Source organism: Pavona decussata, unplaced genomic scaffold (assembly GCF_977016875.1).
Source record: "Pavona decussata unplaced genomic scaffold, jaPavDecu1.1 SCAFFOLD_61, whole genome shotgun sequence".
Taxonomy (NCBI): Eukaryota; Metazoa; Cnidaria; class Anthozoa; order Scleractinia; family Agariciidae; genus Pavona; species Pavona decussata.
In genome coordinates this window covers 4,101,444-4,121,382 of record NW_028145482.1, presented here as the reverse complement: position 1 = coordinate 4,121,382, position 19,939 = coordinate 4,101,444, and the positions used below count along the sequence as shown (strand labels likewise).

General features: G+C 39.7%; 1 protein-coding gene and 2 long non-coding RNA genes across 3 annotated transcripts in view; 1 reads left to right on the top strand and 2 right to left on the bottom strand.

Annotated features, from left to right (window-relative positions):
- The window catches only part of LOC146479190 (uncharacterized), a 203,616-nt gene that overhangs the window by 147,853 nt on the left and 35,824 nt on the right, over window positions 1–19,939 (bottom strand). The gene's annotated exons all lie outside the window — the stretch shown is intronic.
- Window positions 8,095–9,817, bottom strand: LOC146479197 (uncharacterized). The gene is made up of 3 exons (XR_014864974.1): window positions 9,648–9,817; window positions 8,679–8,770; window positions 8,095–8,226 (listed from the first exon to the last, which is right to left on the bottom strand). It is a non-coding gene; the product is annotated as an uncharacterized LOC146479197 (long non-coding RNA).
- LOC146479196 (uncharacterized) lies at window positions 14,864–18,264 on the top strand. The gene is made up of 3 exons (XM_085111100.1): window positions 14,864–15,314; window positions 15,943–16,113; window positions 17,562–18,264. The coding sequence occupies exons 1-3, from the start codon at window positions 14,864–14,866 to the stop codon at window positions 18,233–18,235; spliced, it is 1,296 nt and encodes a 431-aa protein (XP_084967226.1). The 3' UTR covers window positions 18,236–18,264.

The following is a 19,939-nucleotide window of genomic DNA, read 5'->3' as shown; positions in this document are numbered from 1 at the left end:
TTCCTCATCACGTGACTTGCAGACTCTTCCGATCACTCCCCAGCCAAGTACGGTTCTTTGGGCATACGGCTCATCATCTTCACCGGCAACTATTTCTCTTGGTCGGATAGCTCTCGGACAGTTGTTTCCAATCAGGATAGAAATCTCTGCGTCTGGATGGTACGGTGTCAACTTATCGGCAATGGGCTTCAAATGTTGCCATTCTCTGGCCACTTCAGGTTTGGGAATCTGCGATCGATTGGCTGAAACAAGTTCTCGGGTGAAGGCCACTGGCATTTTTACAACACACTCCCTGTGATAATCCAAAACTTCTAGCCCAGTGATCTTGCTGGTTTGAACGTGTGCATTCTGCTCTTGCATTGTTGTCAACAGAAGTTCAGTTGACGGGCCTTGTAGATTTAACCGTTCACAAAGAGTTTGAGACACAAAACTGACATTTGAATGGTCATCGAGAACTGCATACTGCAACACTTCCTTGTCTGGCTCTCCCACTGGCCTGACCCACACTGGTACAATCATGGTGTGATCAAATCCACTGCTTTGATCCGGAAGTAAACATACACTCATACAATTAGAGACGGCAACACTGTCTTGTGTTTGTTCCTTGTGAAGGCATGTGGGATGCATTCCTGAGCATGTTCTGCATTTCAATCTCTTTCGGCAGTTCGCTACCTGATGACTGTTACTGGCTGCACAGCCCATACATAAACGTTCACGGAAGAAGAAATCTCTCCTTTCATTGAAAGGTCTTCTGCAAAAATCACTGCAGTCATCTAACTTGTGCACTGCACCACAGAAGAGACACTTATTCACATTGGCTGGACCTGGGCGACTTGATTTACTAGAACTACTAGAATCTGCTTCACGGTTGCCATGGCCCGAGGCTGATGTGGCAAGGGAACTACCCCTGTTCCTATCTGGCTTCTGTCTGCTGTTAAAACTTGGACTGCTCGATGTAGACAGGCTTTCCAACTCTGGAATGTTCGCCTTATCTGCTGCATCTCTGATGAAACCCGCAAACTTGAGAAAGGTAGGGTAACTAGCTTCTCCATGGGTGTGTCTCCAATGATTAACTGCATCCCTCCACTTAGTCTCTAAGTAGTAGGGAAGTTTAGCACATAGCTTCACATTTTCTTTCGCATAATCCAGTACAGAAAGTGCTGGAATGTTTTCCTTGGCAGCTAAGACTTTATCAAGAAGGTCAGAATATTCTCTCAGAGCAACAGCGTCCTTAGGACCTATCTTGGGCCATTTATCTAACTTGTTGATGAAGGCTGAGCTAACAACATTGCAATTTCCATATCTTTCCTGCAGTACGGACTTGGCTTTCTGGTAAGCATCTTCTGTTCCGATCAGAAGATAGTGTTCCACAACTTGTTTTGGCTTTCCTGATACATACTGATTCAACATATTCAACTTGATGTCTGCCTCTAATGGTCTCGAGTCAATTAGAGCATTGAAAGCACTTTTCCAAACTGGGTATTGCAGGGGGTCACCACTAAAAATTGGAATGGTAATCTTTGGAAGCTGTCCAGAGACAAACAATTGTTTGCTCACAGTACTTTGTTCTAAGTTAGCTACAGTTAACTTGTCCATACATTTTTCCAGTGATGATGCTACCTTTTCCCACCCTTCACTGAAGGAGTTTGCTTGACCTTGGGGATGAACAGACTGGTAGCTTGAAGGCGATGCAACAACTGCTGACATAATTGGTGATGGACCACTAAAAGGGATAGTTACAGGAGGATCACCTCTTGTTGGTGTGACAGTTTGAGAACTAGGCACTTCTCCTTGAGTGGGAAGGCTATGTCTATGTTCAAAATGACGAACAGTAAATACTGAGTTTGTTACAGCTGCTGGAGAGAACGATGGAGCTGATGCCCGCAAACTACATGTGGTTGACTTAGGTGTGGATGTAGTTGTTAAAACTGGCGCTAGAGAAACTTGGGCGTGGGACTGAACTGACGTGGAGACCACATTAGCACTGGTAGGTACTGGAAGAGATTGTAAGAACCTTTTAACTCCTTCGCCCTTACTATCAGAAGGAAGAGTAGCTAAGTCTTCATCCTGAAGCGAGGGTGTTTGCTCCTTTTCAATCTCTTTGCATACACTTAACTTGGCTCTACTTAGTTCAAGCTCCATCTTCAGTCTGAGCTCTTCTAGTTTTTGTTCCTGCATTAACTTCTCTAGTTTTAGCGCTTTTTCTTGCTCCACAAAGGCTAACTTAACCTTCAAGGCCGCTTCTTCCTGTTGTAGCTTGTACTTATCTACCTTGGTTGAAAGTACAGTATCCACATTTGATTTGTTGGTTTTGGTCAATTTACTCTTCTTGGAACCCTTAGAACTGACAGAACCAGACTCCAGAACTGTTTGTTCCAAGTATCTAATTTCATCCCTCACATCCCTTTCAAAACTAGACCACTCACCACAAACTTGCTCCCAGATGTCCCTGACATTCGCTAACTCCTCGTCTTGAACAATTTCTCTGATTTCGTTATACGCATCCGTGAATTCACTCCACAGAACTTGAGCTCTACTAAATTCCTGCTTCCAAGTTGATAATTCATTACACTGTCCTCGAAGCAACAATGTATTCCTTAGTGTTCCTGTAAACGTAGACCTTTTAGACTTGAACGATTTAACTTTGATTTCGGTTTGATAGTACCGACCCTTTTCAGTTAGCTTCCTGCTACGAACTTCAACCATTTGCTCACCATTTTCCTGTTCACTTAATGCCCCCACTTCGGCAGCCCTCGTTAACTCCGTAAGTTCAACAATTAAACGCGATGAATTCTCGCAAACGTCTTCTTTAGCATCCATTACAAAGTTGTCGCTGCCAGCAACAAAGTCATTACGGTAGAATTAAACTTCACTAAGAACCACAACTTGACTTGTTATTTCAACCGCATCCTTCGTGAGTTGTTATTGTGGCTGCCTTCGCACATCAAACTTATAACATCCGAAGGAGTTTCGACAAGACAGACTGATTGTTATTCGTAAGATAAAACTTTTTACTTAAGATAACAACTCAGACGGCCTTCCACACACGTGGATGATGAAGGATTACATGGATAAAGACCAAACAAAATCACACTCGTGATGAGAACGAAAACATGGCGGCTACGAGCCAGGATGAGCGGTCACCAAGCAAATTGGTGACATGCATCCGCTGACCTTACAAAACTATTACTGCAGTACCGCTGTAGTAACAAATGAGGTTAGGGTACAAATGATAAATTTCCAAAAAGCAGTCAGTTTTCAAAAAATGTTATCGTTTAAATCGGAAATAAAGGCCACTTTTCAAACGTAGAAGGCAAGATCTTAACATCATTTTCGGCCAAGTTGATGGAATTTGCCTGAGATTTGAATTATGAAATTTTAGTCTGGTATAGTTACAACAAAAATGGACAAATATAGGTCAACATAACAATATTTTCTAGTATATACGGGATAGAGAGCAGAGCAGGTTTACTATAAGCCTAAAATTTGAGTTATTTGGCCTCGCGCAACTTTACTCCCATCTCCTGGAAACACTTTATCTAACCCTCCAGCGTAGAAAAAGACGTTGGTGACGCTTGGTCAGCTTATTACCAATGGTGCTGAATGATTATATTTGCAAACAAAAGAAAAGAAAAAAGTCTACATATTCTTTTGCAAATGGCGCATTTCTCTAAATGGTGTTGTAAGGTCGCAAAATCCTGGTGCACTCTAAAATAAACTCTAGGTGGGGGCGTTAGCGATCGTTTAAATCGAAAGTATATCATACTCGACAGCAGGCGAGAGCGTTCTGGAAAGTATGCCAGTTATTTCTAGTAACATTTTAAAGAACTGAAAGCCACGCTTACACCCGTAAAAACCTTAAAAAAATACAATTAATTTTTGTTCAAAGTTATCTGAAACTATTTTTAAGTGTTCTTGGCCACGGATGGCGAAGACGTAAATGGTTGTAACTTGAAAAAAACTTTTTTGTTTGCCTCTTTCCCTAGTGCCTGGGAAATTGATGAAAGAGGATTATGGTTTATTCTCTCTTTGAGAAAACCACTTGTTATGTTTTTTCTTTGGGATGTTCTAGGGACATTTGACGAACGAGAAAAGGTATTTAGTTTCAGTTAGAGTCAATGCAGTTTTGAAGAAAAAACCTGAAAATCCCCGGTGACATAGCCCGATTGACACCAATTACGTATTGCGCTGTTTTTCGATTTTGTGACACCCATGATAATAGACTAAACAACATAAGACGAGGCTGATGTAACCTGCACAACAGTCATTTCAGAGAGCACGAAAATCGAGCAGAAACGAGGGCGTATGGACTAATGTTATTGCCTAAATATTGCCACTGGCAAATGCTTTTCTCCGGGAAGTGTTGCTTATAATGGCTGAAAGTAATGTGACAGGGAATCGCATATTTTATGTCTGTTTGCTCCCGGAAATGACTGCTACTCAAGTCACAGTGGACAAAAACAATTTATTTATTTTGCGATCATTCTCATTAAATATGTCACACATCTACGTTACACTGAATAATTTCACGAAAGTCAAAAAGTGCATAATTCGGTTCTAGTTGTATAACTCTATACAATTTCTCTTGAGTAACAACAATCGAAAATCTTTAAAGTATCGCCATTAACTGTCGACGCCTTGTCGGTTTGACTGCTAATTTCTTTAAAAATCGTTCAGCAAGTTTGCTATAGTTTTCAAGTTAACCAAGGTATTTAAACTAATAAAATATTTAACAACAAGTTGGCTAAATCAACAAGACGCAGGACAACCTTATTATACAGGAATCATCATAAATAAAGTCTAATGAAAAGGTAAGTTATGCTCACCGGCTCGGTGGGATAAATGTTAATTTTTAATTATGTTTTTAAATATTATTTTTATAATTTCACTTTTTATATTTAGTTTTAACTTAGTGTTTATTTAATTTTAATCCCCTTTAAAATTCAGTGTTTACCTTAAATAATGAGGATTCCTGTAAACGTTTTTTTGCCTTCCATTCTGCTGTGAATCATCTCAATCGTAAACTCTTGGTAGTCTAACACCTAATTAAATCTAGTGGTGAAAATGGGTATAGACACACGAAACTATTGTAAAACCTTGGTTAACTTTAAATCCTACATCGGCTCAATAAGATAGCAGAAATTGCGCCTAGTACAAGGGCCCTCCCTACACGCCGTATGAAACTTTGACGCGAATTTGTCCATGAATTCACGACGAAACCGAATGATCGAGGCACAAACTGCTCTCTGGGCCTCGTAAGCGGCGTTAACTATAACCGAAACTTTCACTTATAAACTACTGTGTTGTAAAGTAACTTAAGTTGTTTCATTTTCAAAGTGGAAAAAATCCCTTCATCTATTTTTACTCACTTTTGCTATGCCAATTCAAACACCTCCGAAATAGTCATGGCAGTCGTAATTCTACACTTTGGCATGATATCAATTGAGAAATTCTCCTCAGCAGTCTTTACGCATTGTTATTTGATAGTGAGGAGAATGTGATGGTGAAAAATCAAAGTTCACTGCCTTATTTTATTCCTGTGATTTAAAGATGGTGATTCTTAACCAATGTTTTGGACTGAAGGCTTCAGGATTCTTGCTGTTCAATCATCACTCTAATAAACTTCAGCTTAAAAACGTCGTGAGACTTTTCAACTATAGAAAACGCCCAAAAAGAAAGAAACAAAAACGTATTTGATCAAATCTGATAATAAATGTTGATTGATAATATTAAAATGCATTGATGCAGGCGCTGACGTTTTTAAACTTTGATTGTGGTACTTCAGCATAAGACGATCAAGAGTGTTTCTTCTCCCGGCTTCCCCACCTCAGCTATCACTAGCCTGATAAAATAAAGTCACTATTAGAGATTATTGAACTCGATATAGGGTGTCAATTATAGCCCCTTTACTTAGTTTTGAGTTGGCTGACTTTTCTTTACTCCATGCTCATCTGATATAAAACATAAACAAAACAGTCAACCAACCGACCAACAAATATGGATTGCTCTGGCACCAGGAGCGATTATTGTTCTGCCCAAGCTATGAAACAATTTAAGACCTTTCCCCCAGTCAGATAAAAGAGCCACATGCACCGAAATCTCTGTCTTATTCCGGTAACTATTCCAGAGTAGATGGAGAACACACCACTTTTAAAAAGTTATCTCAGTTGCTTTAAAACTGTCCTCAAAACCCGACGACACAAGGGCCACTTCTAAGAGAACAGCTTCTACAGCACAATGTGCAAAACTTGCGAATTCATCACCTTTTCTTGTAGATCAATGGAATTCATTTGATATTCCCTCCTCTATTGCCGCTTCGTTTTTTGTATATATTATTGCAAAGCAACTACCCTTGTCAGGAACTTCAAGCATGAGCTGAATTTAAAACTTGTATTCTGTGTGAACTGACCTGCTAGAATGCATTCGGCATACCGGGATAGGTCGATCGCCACGACTGTGTGGGCCTCGGGAAGCGCGAAAGTAAGACAAGCACCAAGTGGAGTGCGCAAAACCCTCCACCCAGTTTGGGATCACGTGATTGGCAAGAAAAGCAAGGATAGGGAACAACAATAGCGCAGTGATCTTGTGAAGAAAGGCCTGGTTTTGCACGAATGTGTAGCTTGCTGGAATCTGGACGGAATGGATTTATCACCCCAGCAATATAATGATTGCTGTTAATTTTCCCCTTGAGCTCCGTGAGTTTTTGCAGTTCACTTTTAGCACTTCCTTTCACATTGTGAAGACAAAGTTTACTGAATTCCAATTACATGCTCTGGAGATAATGTGATTTCCATTTCACTTATGTACTACCACGTTTAATAAACTGGTGAAAAAACAAACAAACAAAAACAAAAATATTGATTGAGGCACTTACCGTAATGAGTTTGGGTAGTTCCAGTCGAGTCATTTATTTTTCTTAAAGGTTAAATATCACTCTAAAATCTTCAAACAGAGTCTGTTAGTAAGGGGGAGGGGGGGGGGGGGGTGGTGGTGAGCTTCATAGCCCAGTCGAGGACAGCTTCTACAGCATAACGAAACCCACGAGTTCAAATCTCATCTCGTTTAAGTTAACCTGGTGGCTATAGGTGAAGCCACCACTAGAATTGTATTAAAATTTTCTGTAAGTATCCTTTAAGGTAATTATTTTTGTCGTACCTTTGAATGAGGCTACTAAAATTGCATCAAAATTTTCTCTAGATCACTAGAATTCATTTGTTTATAATATAATATTGAAAATTGCTTCTTTTTTCAGTATAAATTATTGTAAAGCAACAACCCCTTCTCAGGAACTTCAAACTGAATTAAAAACAAACATTGGGATTTTTGTATCCTACAAAATTGAAACAACGTGTGACCCCCGCTTGAATACAGACGGTCCTCTGGAACCAGCCATGAACTCTCACACAGCGACCCAGTATATTGCCTGTCACCCTAACAGGTCACGTTACAGTTAGTTGCCGGTATAACCCGGCCTGTATTCAACTGCGTTGACTACTGTACCTGTGTGCAATGCCTGTTGAGTGCATTCCCCGGCAGACCGGGATGGGTTGATCATCACGACTATACGGGCCTCGGGAAGCGCGAAAGTAAGACAAGCACCAAGTGGAGCGCGCGAAACCCTCCACCCAGCTTGGGGTCATGTGATTGGCAACTATTGGCCACCTTTCCGTATTAGATGCTATTTTTTATTCATAGTTTAGAGTTTGGTTCCGTCGAAAGAGATGTTGCAGCCTTAAAGTTACGTTGTGTAAGCATTCGCACCGTTAGTTTTGTCCAGCTATTCCGGATTTAAATGAAGATAGTCCGTTGTTCCTTTCTCCTTTACAAAGAAAACTTAACGAAATAAATAAGATATTTCGTTCTTAGATGTGGTGATTTTGAGTTTGTTCACTTGAAAATGTTGCTTTTATACGCCAATACCTTATACATAACGGTGTGTTGATAGTTACTTTACAATTGTTGTAGAAAGAAGCCTCTTTCGGGAAAACAAATAAGTTTACTGGAAAGGTTAAAGATATTGGTTAATAAAGATCTTGGGAATAATATGTTGCCTTAGGTTTTGTTGACGTCTTTAAATTTCTCGGGATTGATTGTTGAAAGCAGCGCTGACAGAAGCAAGGATACCTGTTTTGAATTCCGGCTTCTAGCTCAACCATTTGGATTCCTGATGTTTCCTCTTATGCTGTGCGTTACAAGTTCGTTTCTCCTGCAGGAATACTAGAGCACCTGCCAAAAACAAATGAATAAATATATAAATAAATATATAGATAGTGATGATGACGAGGACGGTGATGATAATAATGATGATGATGATGATGATGATGATGATGATGATAATGATGATGATGATGATGATGATTATTATTATTATTATTGTTATTATTATCGTAATGATGATAACTGCTTTCTCCGCACTACACAATATGCTTGTAGACGAAAACTTGTGACCCCCGCTTGAAAACAGACAGTCCTCTAGTATAGAGCCTGTCACCCTAACAGGTCACGGTAGTTAGCTGTCGGCATTAAGTAGCCCGGCCTGTATTCAACTGAGTTGACGACGCAGTACCGAAATATAAGCTTTTTGCGGAGCTTTATCGCTGGTTTAAGCAGTGGATGAAAATTGACAATAAACAGCCTAGCAAAGAAAAAGAAAGAAAGGCAAAAGGACATAAACTTACTTTAATTTGTAAATCCATTTCTCCATGTCTGTCTACATAGTTTGAATCTGGAATCCTTTGTTCTTTTTGACTGGATGTATAGGTTTGCATTTCTATAAAGCTAAAGAAAAACGAACTAAATTAGTAATTAAAGTTTATCGCTTAGTCCCAATTTCAAAATAGCAGGTCAGCATGTGCACCTTTATTGATCAGTCTTTTCAGAACTACCCCTGAAAATTGGGCGACTTGCGTGAGACAATTTCTTGCTCGTAGTCAATTACTTTTTGCGTGAGAGAGATTCAGTTGCTAAGTCAATTTCCCTACCTAGGGACCCTGAAGATTTAATAAATCTGAGTCAGATTCCTCCTTTTCGGAAAATATACATGTCAGTAAGTTAACAAGCAAACTTGAGGTTCAATTCTTGTTCACATTTCAACTCACCGTGCACCCTACTTTCTCCAAAGTATGTTATTGTTACCAAGAGCCCTACTTAAACAAGTTTGGAATTTTTTTTAACCAATTCACTGCCAGAGGCTCATTCGCGAAAAACCATACTTTCAAGCAACAAATGGCATTTTCTTCTCGCAACTTAGGCCAAATAGTCTGCGATGCACTTTGAAGTATAGCAAATAAGCCTTTGTTTCAAATTATTGAGGGCCTTTCCTCCAAAATTTTATTTCAGGCATTTACACAATTCAAACTTTTGAGATAGTATATGAATGAGAAAAACTGGAGCACCACAATGACTTTTTCGGAATTTGAATGAATAGAATATTTTCGATTTATCATGCTGAGTCCGGTTTCTCGTTTTTTCTTTTTGCTGGCATCTTAGCGGGTCATAAAAATTAATGATCCAAATGCACGTTTTCTAGATACGAGAGAAATTAAGCTAAGTCGCGAAGTTTACTAAAATGTGCCATTTACACGACAACAACAGAGAGAACTTACTAATTTATGTAGGTCACCGTCATAGATAGGTGAAAAACTTACCCATGTAGATCGATTTTTGCATCATCTGACGTTTTGATATATCGTTTTCGTTGCAAAAATGACCATTTTCACACGGCAAATTGGTCCTGTTCGCTTTTCTGCGCCATAGTTTTCGTCTTGCTATGCTTCGACTTGCTTCTCTTGCGTGCAGAGCGAGCGGGCGCGTTCCTTTTTCCCGCCAAAACAACTGGTTACCAGGTCATCACGGTAATAATAACAAACATTTACGCACGTGCAGTATTGATGTTGTTTTAGTTAGTCGCGAAATGTCATTAAATTCGTCGTTCCGTCGACATAAATCGTAGCTTGGTTTTACGCGTCGAAATCAATACGGTTGAATTTAATTCTCTTCCCAAATGAAGTGTCTCTGGTCGCCACGGGTTGCTCTGGGCTCGTTAAAATAAGTTTGAAATGCATTTAAAAAATGTATGCATCTCATTCGACGCGACGCTAGTGCGACGTTTAAACTGAAGAAGCGTTATCGATATTTTATCCGTCTTGCTAGGATAAAACGTCTAGGACGAATTCAATTTACCAGACGAATTTAATTCGTTTTAGACGTCGCGCTATCGTAATTCAACGATAACGCGACGCATAACTAGGCCTTAGCAAAGCCACCGCTTATTTAAATTCTCTCGTGTAAATGTTCCTAATGGCCTAAAAGCTGCTAAAAGAAAGCGGAGTAAATCTTTGACAGGAGCAGGCGGTCCACGGACGGGTTCAATTGTTCTTCCAATTTTGTTGAAATTCTTTGCATGTTTGTATGTAATTCTGGTCTGATCCATCCAATCCTTCTCATCCAGGAATAGTTTGTAAGATCTTATCCCACCGCATCGGCTGGTTATCAAAATCACGTTTGTTGCAATTGGCCATGTAGTTAAAATTAATGATGTCACAAAAAGGACAAGAAGCCAGGTCGTTCATAAGCGGTCAGGGACGGCAGTGAAATATTGGAATAAATAAAGTTACCGCAGTCAGGCAAAGAAAAAATTCCTTGAAAAAATTATCAAACAAAACAAATTATCTTATAAGTGCTCTGCCTGTAACAATTCCGCCCTCCCAATAGCGCATTATTGATAGACCTTAATGAACGCTGAATATTTTTTAATTATCTTTTTGATATTGTAATTGAATCTGCAATTTTTTTATTAAGAGTAAGACTTAATCGGTAAATAAATAAATAAATAAATAAATAATGGTCTAAAGTACTTTTATTTGCACATCACTTAATTCTCTTCAGTTATTTTTACGAATTTTTATATTCGATTTACAGAGTAAACACATCAATAAGAAACATGAAGAAATAATAAGCGTTTTTCAAAATGAATTCGAATTCACTTCGGAATAAGAACAAGTTTTAAATTCATTCAAAAATGGCCGACTTCCTTTGCTCATATCTTTTTGCTTTACCTTAAGCTATTTGATTGTTACTGCGCAAGTGATGTTACAGCAGGGCGAAGCAAATTCAGTGGCTTGCTGGAAGCATGATGAAAACGGGCTATGGACAGCAAATGAGTTCTTCAATTTGGAATTCGAATGTTTAACTTTGCAATTCAACTGTTAATTGGACATAGCTTACCCGCTTCCTCGGCTTAACAGGTCCTAGCCAAATCTGAGCCTTTTTCCTCGATAGATAGACACTGCGCCGATCTAGTCCTTTATTCAGTCTCTCACCAGTGTTAACTGTACAACTCTTGGACGTAAACTTGCACGGACCTTGACTCTCATTTTGTCGCTCCGAAACACTTCCATAAAACTTCTAAACTGTCTGGCAAACTCTTGGCAAACTTGTACACGGACTAAGTTTTCAGAAGCCAACTTTCGTTTCAAATTTAAGTTCTTTCAGTTCTTAGAACAGCAAACGAAATAGCCGTTAAGAATTTTAAAATCAATTCGAGCCTAGGTGCGCATGGGTGAATAAATTGTTGAAGCAGTTTGTTTATCACGAAAACATGAATAACTATTTTGTAAGGAATTATCTCTACACTGGTACGTGTCTCAGTTCAGTATCGATTAGCATAATCTAAAATGCTGAGATTTTTGCCAATTACGAAATAAAAAAGGGTGCAAAGGAGGCATCATGGGACACAGCCGAAAGATCAATTGTCACGCAAATCAGGAACCGTGACAGCCTAGCCTTGGCACTGAATTATATTCATAAGGCGTAACCATCAAAGCTACATTTAACACCCATATATGCACTGTACTTTGTTCCTCTTTTAGGCCACTCATCACTTAAAGCGAAGAGTATTATTTCTTGACTTACTCTTTGCTTTATAACTGATTTACTGCAATTTTTGGCAGATATTTTAGTGGCACGAATGAACCGCATTGTAGAAACTAAGCTTTGGTCCCAAAAACGCACGCAAGGTAAAGTGTTCCTTTCTAAATAGACCAGTGTTCCTCAACAATCGGTACAGAATAGTAAGGGTCTTTGAGACCAAGCAAGGCCATGAAGCAATTAGGCCTCATTAAACTGACCACTGTGCTAATGCTCCCAATTTTAAAGAAGTGACACTCAACATTTACATTAAGGACGGTGCCTATTAATACAGAGGTATTTTTGTGCGGTTTTTTCCCTCCCCCTCTTCCCCGTTGCATCTTTGTTTTGCTCTCGCCCCATTTCCCGCGCATCCGAGATTCCGAAATCGGCTCTGGAGCTCTGAAAACGCCACAATCTCGTACCCAGAGTCCTCTGGCTTTCTGGTCAGCGGGTGGTCGCCAGTAGGAAAAATGATGAGTTAGACTTGCCTTTTTGTACGTAAAACCAAGGCGCAGAATCGATCGACACATTGTTGCAATCGGCTAAGCCGGGTCCCTGTAACGGGGTGAAACCAGTCTTGGTATTCATCTATATAGAGTTCCGGCTTGCTCCTTATCATCGCCTCTAAAACTTTGTTTTCTCTATCTGTTCTAATACCAGGCAAAGAAAAGTTTATGCTAGCATATATTGTTCAAGATATTGTTCAAGAAACCAAACATAAACAAATCAAACACGAGCTTACAAGACAAGATTCTTTGCCGTCCTTTTCTTCTCTTTCGGTTCACCTCGCCACGTTGCCGATACAATCTACAGATTTTTTTAACAAATGCGGTACTCGTAAAAAGAACATAGGCTGTTTCCTTTATCGAGATAAATCACCCGCCACCTCAAGCATTCGTGCAGAAACTTCATGATTTTGCGAGTTCATCGATGAGCTTGGTAACCTCTCGGTCGAGTCACGACCGTCGAATCATACTGTCGAATCAGGAGAAAATCTCATTTTCTCTTGGTCGAATCATGTAAAAAAATCCGGGTCTCAAAGAAATTAGCTGTAACCTTATTCTTGGTATGTAAGTTGCAAAAAAAAAAAACAACTAGTTATTTCTCTAGGTTCCGCGGTTCCGCGGTTCCGCGGTTCCGCGGTCAGTTCCACAGATTAGTGCCACCATAACCGGCCTTGGAAATCAACTTTCATTAAGTTTATCACCCGTTAGCAGATAAAACTGTCAATTTCTTGGTTCTGTTGCCTTGAAATGTTCTCAGAATTCAAAACAATTTCAACGGCTTTTCTATGATTGACGTCCACAAAAACGCAACTTTATGGGAGTCTTTTGAAGGCAATAGGTCGCGTGTTATTAGTAACTGCTGTAATATTGAGCATGAACCCATCATTGCTCTCCAAACTCAGTTTAGCTTCAAGACTTGCAATATCTTGATTGACCTGACATTTGTCCGAATTATTCCTGAAAGTGCCGTGATTCAACTGAAGAAGAACAGTTTTCTGAGATTATTGGGAAGGTTACTGGATCTGGCAGAAGAGCTGCCAGATTCCCTTCACGGTTTCAGGATTTTTATCTCTTGATTTTTAGAATATTGAACTTGGATTAAAAAATTGCTTTTTAGTTTAATAGTTCAGTTGAAGGTACATGTACACACATAATGTGATAATCTGGGAGTCAATGATTAAGGTGGCCATAATGTTAGTCAGCGCAAATATTAAGCTATGAAATTCCAGCCACATGGATGAGAGGGGCTTTAAAAATTTAATGAAAAAATGGAGGGGGGCCCTGAGTTATTTCAGTTAAATAATTCTGTATCTTCATAGCCCACCCCCTTCCTTTTCATATTAAATGAACTTTCCCTAATTGCAAATTGTTTGTTCGTTACATTATGTAATCGTCAAAGAGTCCGATAAAATGACCGAGTTTAAATTTAAAATTTCTCACATAATAGTTTTGGCCTTGGACTGATGTTATTTCTCCAGTTTTCTGTTGTTTTTTGTCCAGGCTACTCGCTGCCACGTTCTTTTTGTCAACTAGAAATTTAATTTATTCAAAGTTCCTTGATCAGAATGCGAAAAATATTAACAGCTTTCTTCGATTTCTTCACTCTCACTTACTAACCAGCGATCAGACATGTTCTATACCAGGTCTTTATTTCCTAATTCTCGATCTGTTGTTTGGTTGTTTAATATTCTGCTAGAGTCCGCAAAATCGAAAAAACTGCTGCTCTTATAAAATTGGCGCGAAAACATGACGCGCTCTTCAGTTAATTTATTTCTTTAAGTCATTCCGCAAATCTCGTATTTCGCATAATTATGCCATTCCGCAAGCCATGCCACATGCCTTTCCGCAAACTCATTCCTCCTTTTACCCTCACCTAACTGAGTTGTTTATCATTCTTAGCTCAGTTATTCATTATGCTGACCTGGTTCACGACCCTTTTATTCCTGTTAACAGGGGCGCGCTTGTCAGTGCATGCGATGCAAATAGGCTAAGTGCAAAGCTTTTCATAATTATGAAAATAAGTTTCATTCATATGTAAACAAAACTAATTTTCATATGAAACGTTTTGCACTTAGCCCCGCTTCCTAACTGAGTTGCTCTTTCTCTCAAGATAAGCGCACAAAGCTTTTCTCCCCTACCGGTATCCCACGATTACGAAACACCAGCTTGCAACAAGACCTCACATCGAAGGCTTGCAGTTAATTTTCAAAAGGTGACCAGGAATTGTCTAGTGGGCACATCAGTTCCACTGATTTCAGAGTATTTACCTTCGAATAGAACTCTTGTCAAAGGCAGTACCGTGACTTGCCGAATGAAGCCGAGTGGAAATAGACAGCAATTAATGGAAGAGAATTCATGACCAAGCGAATGATTCAGCTGATGCGTTGCTGGCTTTCACTGCATGGAGCGTTTGGTATTTAAAGGTCTACGTGAAAGAAACGACAGAAATGGAAGAGCGCGGTCAACTGGAAAGTGAGCGGATGCGAACGGTGATGACGTTTTTTATGTTTGGAATTATAATTAACAGCACAATTTATTTGGTCATCGCTGCTGCTCAGGATATTTTAGCCGGAACATTTATTCAAACTTCCTTGGGTCTCATCTCTCTTACGTTGCCTCAATTTTTAGTGAGTTTAATCGCGCCTTATTTCATGCAGCGAATTTCGTACTTTATTCGCATCACTACTCTTGGCTTGGCAAGTATCGGTGGTATTCTTGTTCTTGCGCTCGCCAAACACGTTCATTGGAAATTAATTGGCGCTGGAATAGCTGGGTTTGGAGTAGCAGTCGGCGAGCCATCGATTCTAGCTCTGACTTCAAATTATCATGAAGTGACGTTAAGTGCCTATTCCGGAGGAACGGGATTGGGTTGTGTAATTGCTCCCTTATATTACACAGGTAGGTGATTTATCCTTTGTCAATATGAATTTCAAAAAGTCGTCTGGACCTTCTAAAGCCTTGCTATGACAACCGACGATGGTGCTGCAATGTATGTTGGAAGGTCCGTGAACGTGCACAATCCTTTATTTTAACGTTCACACTACAGTTGAATATCTTAACATTAACGTCTCTGTTTGTAAGTATGCTTTAACACGTTTCAAAATCTGTTGCCCAGTCTGTGCAGTAGTAAAGCTAACAACCCAGGTACTTGAGGAGAGCATGGACAATTTCTTTCATTCTTTCCATGTCACAGGTACTTAAAAAACAAGGGCTATTGCAGCAAATTGTCTTTCTTTGTGTTATGTAACTAGAACATAGGGAGATTGGGGGGGGGGGGGGTGCAGACCCTCCACTCATCACATTTAGACCCACCAGTGAGAGAATCAGCCGGTTATGTACCTGATAACTGGGTCTGTATTGATCCATGTCTCAGTTTCCTCAATGCAGTCCACCTTCTTGACAGCATCCAGGAGGAACAGTGGACTAGCCCATCTGTCACTTAGAGGAGGCAACGTGCAGGGGAACGTACAGCTAGATAAATAATTATGTTCTCAGTAAAGAAAACTACATTTATTTTGTTTTGCAGCCATGACAACATGGGCCTGCGTTTCACCAAAAGTTACAGCTTTGATCTCGGTGGCCTGGTTGCCTTTGATCTTTGTCTGCTATTACGTCATGGATAAGAAACATATAAAGTCTTACATTCCTCCAACGGATGAACATGCAGGAGTCGAGTACACTGCCGTGGACATTAAAGGTACAAGTTAGACATGATAACAAGTGGGTCACGAATTGCTCCTTTTTAGAAGTTAAGAGAATATATCAAACCCACAGGAAAAGTGTTTTATTAGCTATCACTGGTTTCGAAAAACCGAGAAGTTGGTTGAAAAACACCAAGAAGTCTTTTCCACCGACATCGAGGTATTTGTTTTCGCATATAATCCCTGTCTCCCTGCGATTCTTCCTTTTTGATGGCCCTCCGATTCAACAACTGCTTTACTGCCGCCATTTTGAAAATTACGCTTACTTTCTGAAAAGCTCTAGAAACGCTGGGTAGGTGATAGTTTTAAGTGTTGCTAGGATGCCATCATTCCATCCAATCACAGCACTGGAAATACAATCGAAATTGTATTTTGTTTCCGTTGTGACCTCGTAAGGTCAACAAAACACTATTACGCAGCCCACACGCTACATAACTTGAAATGTCGAAAACTCAGAACGTACAAAGTACTCACCGACCGTTTCCGGGTCTAAGTAAATCAACAATCCAACAATAATCAGGCTTATGCATCCAGACAGTCCGGCTGAGTCCAACAGAGTCAGGCGACTGACAAAAGAAAAACCAAACATGCTTCTCTCCTTGCTAATCACGTGACTAGAAGTAAAAGAAATATAGGTGCGCAATGGTAGCTACAAACACTGTCTAGGTCCCGGTTAGGAGGGCAAAATCCAACAAACTGAAATACCTCCGACTCATGAAAAAAAAAATCAGAACTCTCCTAGTTTCAGCGTTTTTTTCTCTCTGCCGCGCGGTTGGGGACTGGCACTAGTTACATTCGTGTAATGACGATTTTTAAAATCCGTCTGTTCACCATCTAGTCCCCTTCGCAGCCGTTATTAGGGTCGTCACGCAACGCTCCTCCCCAGTGGGGAAGAGCGTTGCGTGACGACCCTAATAACGGCTGCGAAGGAGACTATTCACCATCATACATTTTACCAATAAAGTGCCACAAAACACTAAAAGACAGAGTATCACAAAATATCATCCCTAAACTGAAATCCCCTAGCAACAACTCTATGCTGTAGTTAAAGGCGCACTGTCACGGCAATTTTGTGTTATTGGGGTCAAAACTTCTCAAACATTTGACAAAGAATCTTTTCTTTAACACAAAATTGCTCTTAGATCACCGGGAGGAAAATATTAAGGGATTTATCCGAAGAAGAATGAACTATAATAATCAGTTTTAAGCTAATTCTCTAAAATAATCGGGAAGAACTTGAAAATATTGTTGTATTCCATTTCCATCGTGACCAGCCGAAGCCAAAGGTAATAGTAGTTTCTGTACGCTGGTAGTTAACTACACTGAACTTTTATTTTAATGTCTCCATCGATACAACTATGTTTTTTGGTTGTTCAAAGTGGCACTCAAAATTGGTGACACTGCCTCTTTAAGTTAGTGAAACTCTTTTAAACTTTTTCGACAGACCATATATGTGACAACTCAGAGAAAGACGATTCAAACACAAGATCTGATTTTCTGTCTTTTCGTGAAAAGTTCGTGGCAATATGGCGGATGTTTCCTTATCTGATCCCAATTTATATGGCATGGTTCTCGGAATACTTGAACGTGCAATCCGTCATAACAACTCTGGCATTCTCCAACGCTCCCTTCAGCCCACGTGACCACTATCAATACTACATGGTCGCATTCACTGTGGGTGAGATGACGGGAAGGTGCCACCTCGTGTTATTATCCTATATCAAAGCTGAATGGGCCGAGAAGGCAAAGTTCCCATATTTATGGCTTTTGGCGATAATTCAAATCGTATTCCTTGTGTTTTTTATCCTGGCGACCTGGTACCGATTTCTTCCGAGTGTATGGGTCGTTTTACTGTTAACATTTATCAGCGGCCTAGAGGTCGGCGCTTTCTTTATCAACGCATTGGCATTCTTCAGGGATAGGTTCGAGGGCCATTTTCAGGAGTTCGTCATGGGGTACGTTACTGTGGCTACTAATGGCGGCGTACTTGCTTGTGCGCTGTTGGGTCTTTACATAGAGCCCCTCTTACTCGAGCACTGTACGATGGTTGAGAATAACACTGATTCCTGTTTTACAAGATCACATTCACTGGATGCGTTTTCCTCATCTTGTCAATAGACAAAGATATTTTACTGGTCTAACAGGAATAGCAGCCTTAGTTACTTTTGTTATTAGAAAAGTTAACTGTGTTGATCCTGCTTCTGATGAAATTGTTTTTTTCTAACCTGCGTAGCAGTTGTTTCCGTTTCCTTTCAGCACGAAAAGACGCGCGAGGGCATTGGGCAAAGAGGAGCAAAAAAAGTAGGAGCGGGGGGGTGGGGCGTTTCCTTTCCTGTGCTCTATCTGTGACAATTCCGCCCTCCCAATAACGCATTATTGATAGACTTAAGTTTCTTGCCATAAAATTTAGTAAACGCTGAATATTAATATTAATTATCTTTTTGATATTGTAATTGAGTCTACAATGTTTTTATTAAGAGTGAGACTTATTCGGTAAATAAATAAATAAATAAATAAATAAAAAAATAAATAAATAAATAATGGTCTAAAGTACTTTCATTTGCACATCACTCAATTCTCTTTAGTTATTTTTACGAAGTTTTATATTCGATTTACAGAGTAAACAAACATCAATAAGAAACATGAAGAAATGATAAGGGTTTTTCAAAACGAATTCGAATTCACTTCAGGATAAGAACAAGTTTTAAATTCGTTCAAAATGGCCGACTTCCTTTGTTCATATCTTTTTACTTTACCTTAAGCTATTTGATTGTTACTGCGTGCTGTAACGGCAGGGCAAAGCAAATTCAGTGGCTTGCTGGAAGTATGATGAAAACGGGCTATGGACAGCAAATGAGTTCTTCAATTTGGAATTCGAATGTTTAACTTTGCAATTCAACTGTTAATTGAACATCGCCTACCCGCTTCCTCGGCTTAACAGGTCCTAGCCAAATCGGAGCCTTTTTCCTCGTTAGATAGACACTTCGCCGATCTAGTCCTTTAATCTCTCACCAGTGTTGACTGTACAACTCTTGGACGTAAACTTGCACGGACCTTGACTCTCATTTTATCGCTTCGAAACACTTCCATAAAACTTCTAAACTGTCTGGCAAACTCTTGGCAAACTTGTACACGGACTAAGTTTTCAGAAGCCAACTTTCGTTCCAAATTTAAGTTCTTTCAGTTCTTAGAACAGCAAACGAAATAGCCGTTAAGAATTTTAAAATCAATTCGAGCTTAGGTGCGCATGGGTGAATAAATTTTTGAAGCAGTTTATTTATCACGAAAACATGAATAACTATTGTGTAAGGAAATATCTCTACACTGGTACGTGTCTCAGTTCAGTATCGATTAGCACAATCTAAAATGCTGAGATTTTTGCCAATTACGAAATAAAAAAGGGTGCAAAGGAGGCATCATGGGACACAGCCGAAAGATCAATTGTCACGCAAATCAGGAACCGTGACAGCCTAGCCTTGGCACTGAATTATATTCATAAGGCGTAACCATCAAAGCTACATTTAACACCCATATATGCACTGTACTTTGTTCCTCTTTTAGGCCACTCATCACTTAAAGCGAAGAGTATTATTTCTTGACTTACTCTTTGCTTTATAACTGATTTAATGCAATTTTTGGCAGATATTTTAGTGGCACGAATGAACCGCATTGTAGAAACTAAGCTTTGGTCCCAAAAACGCACGCAAGGTAAAGTGTTCCTTTCTAAATAGACCAGTGTTCCTCAACAATCGGTACAGAATAGTAAGGGTCTTTGAGACCAAGCAAGGCCATGAAGCAATTAGGCCTCATTAAACTGACCAC

Bases quoted from the DNA above. Each gene is read 5' to 3' on its own strand.
- LOC146479196 (XM_085111100.1), top strand. From the start codon at position 14,864: ATGGAAGAGCGCGGTCAACTGGAAAGTGAGCGGATGCGAACGGTGATG. The intron at 15,315-15,942 runs GTAGGTGATTTA...TTTGTTTTGCAG, and splicing joins TGCTCCCTTATATTACACAG to CCATGACAACATGGGCCTGC. The intron at 16,114-17,561 runs GTACAAGTTAGA...CTTTTTCGACAG, and splicing joins CACTGCCGTGGACATTAAAG to ACCATATATGTGACAACTCA.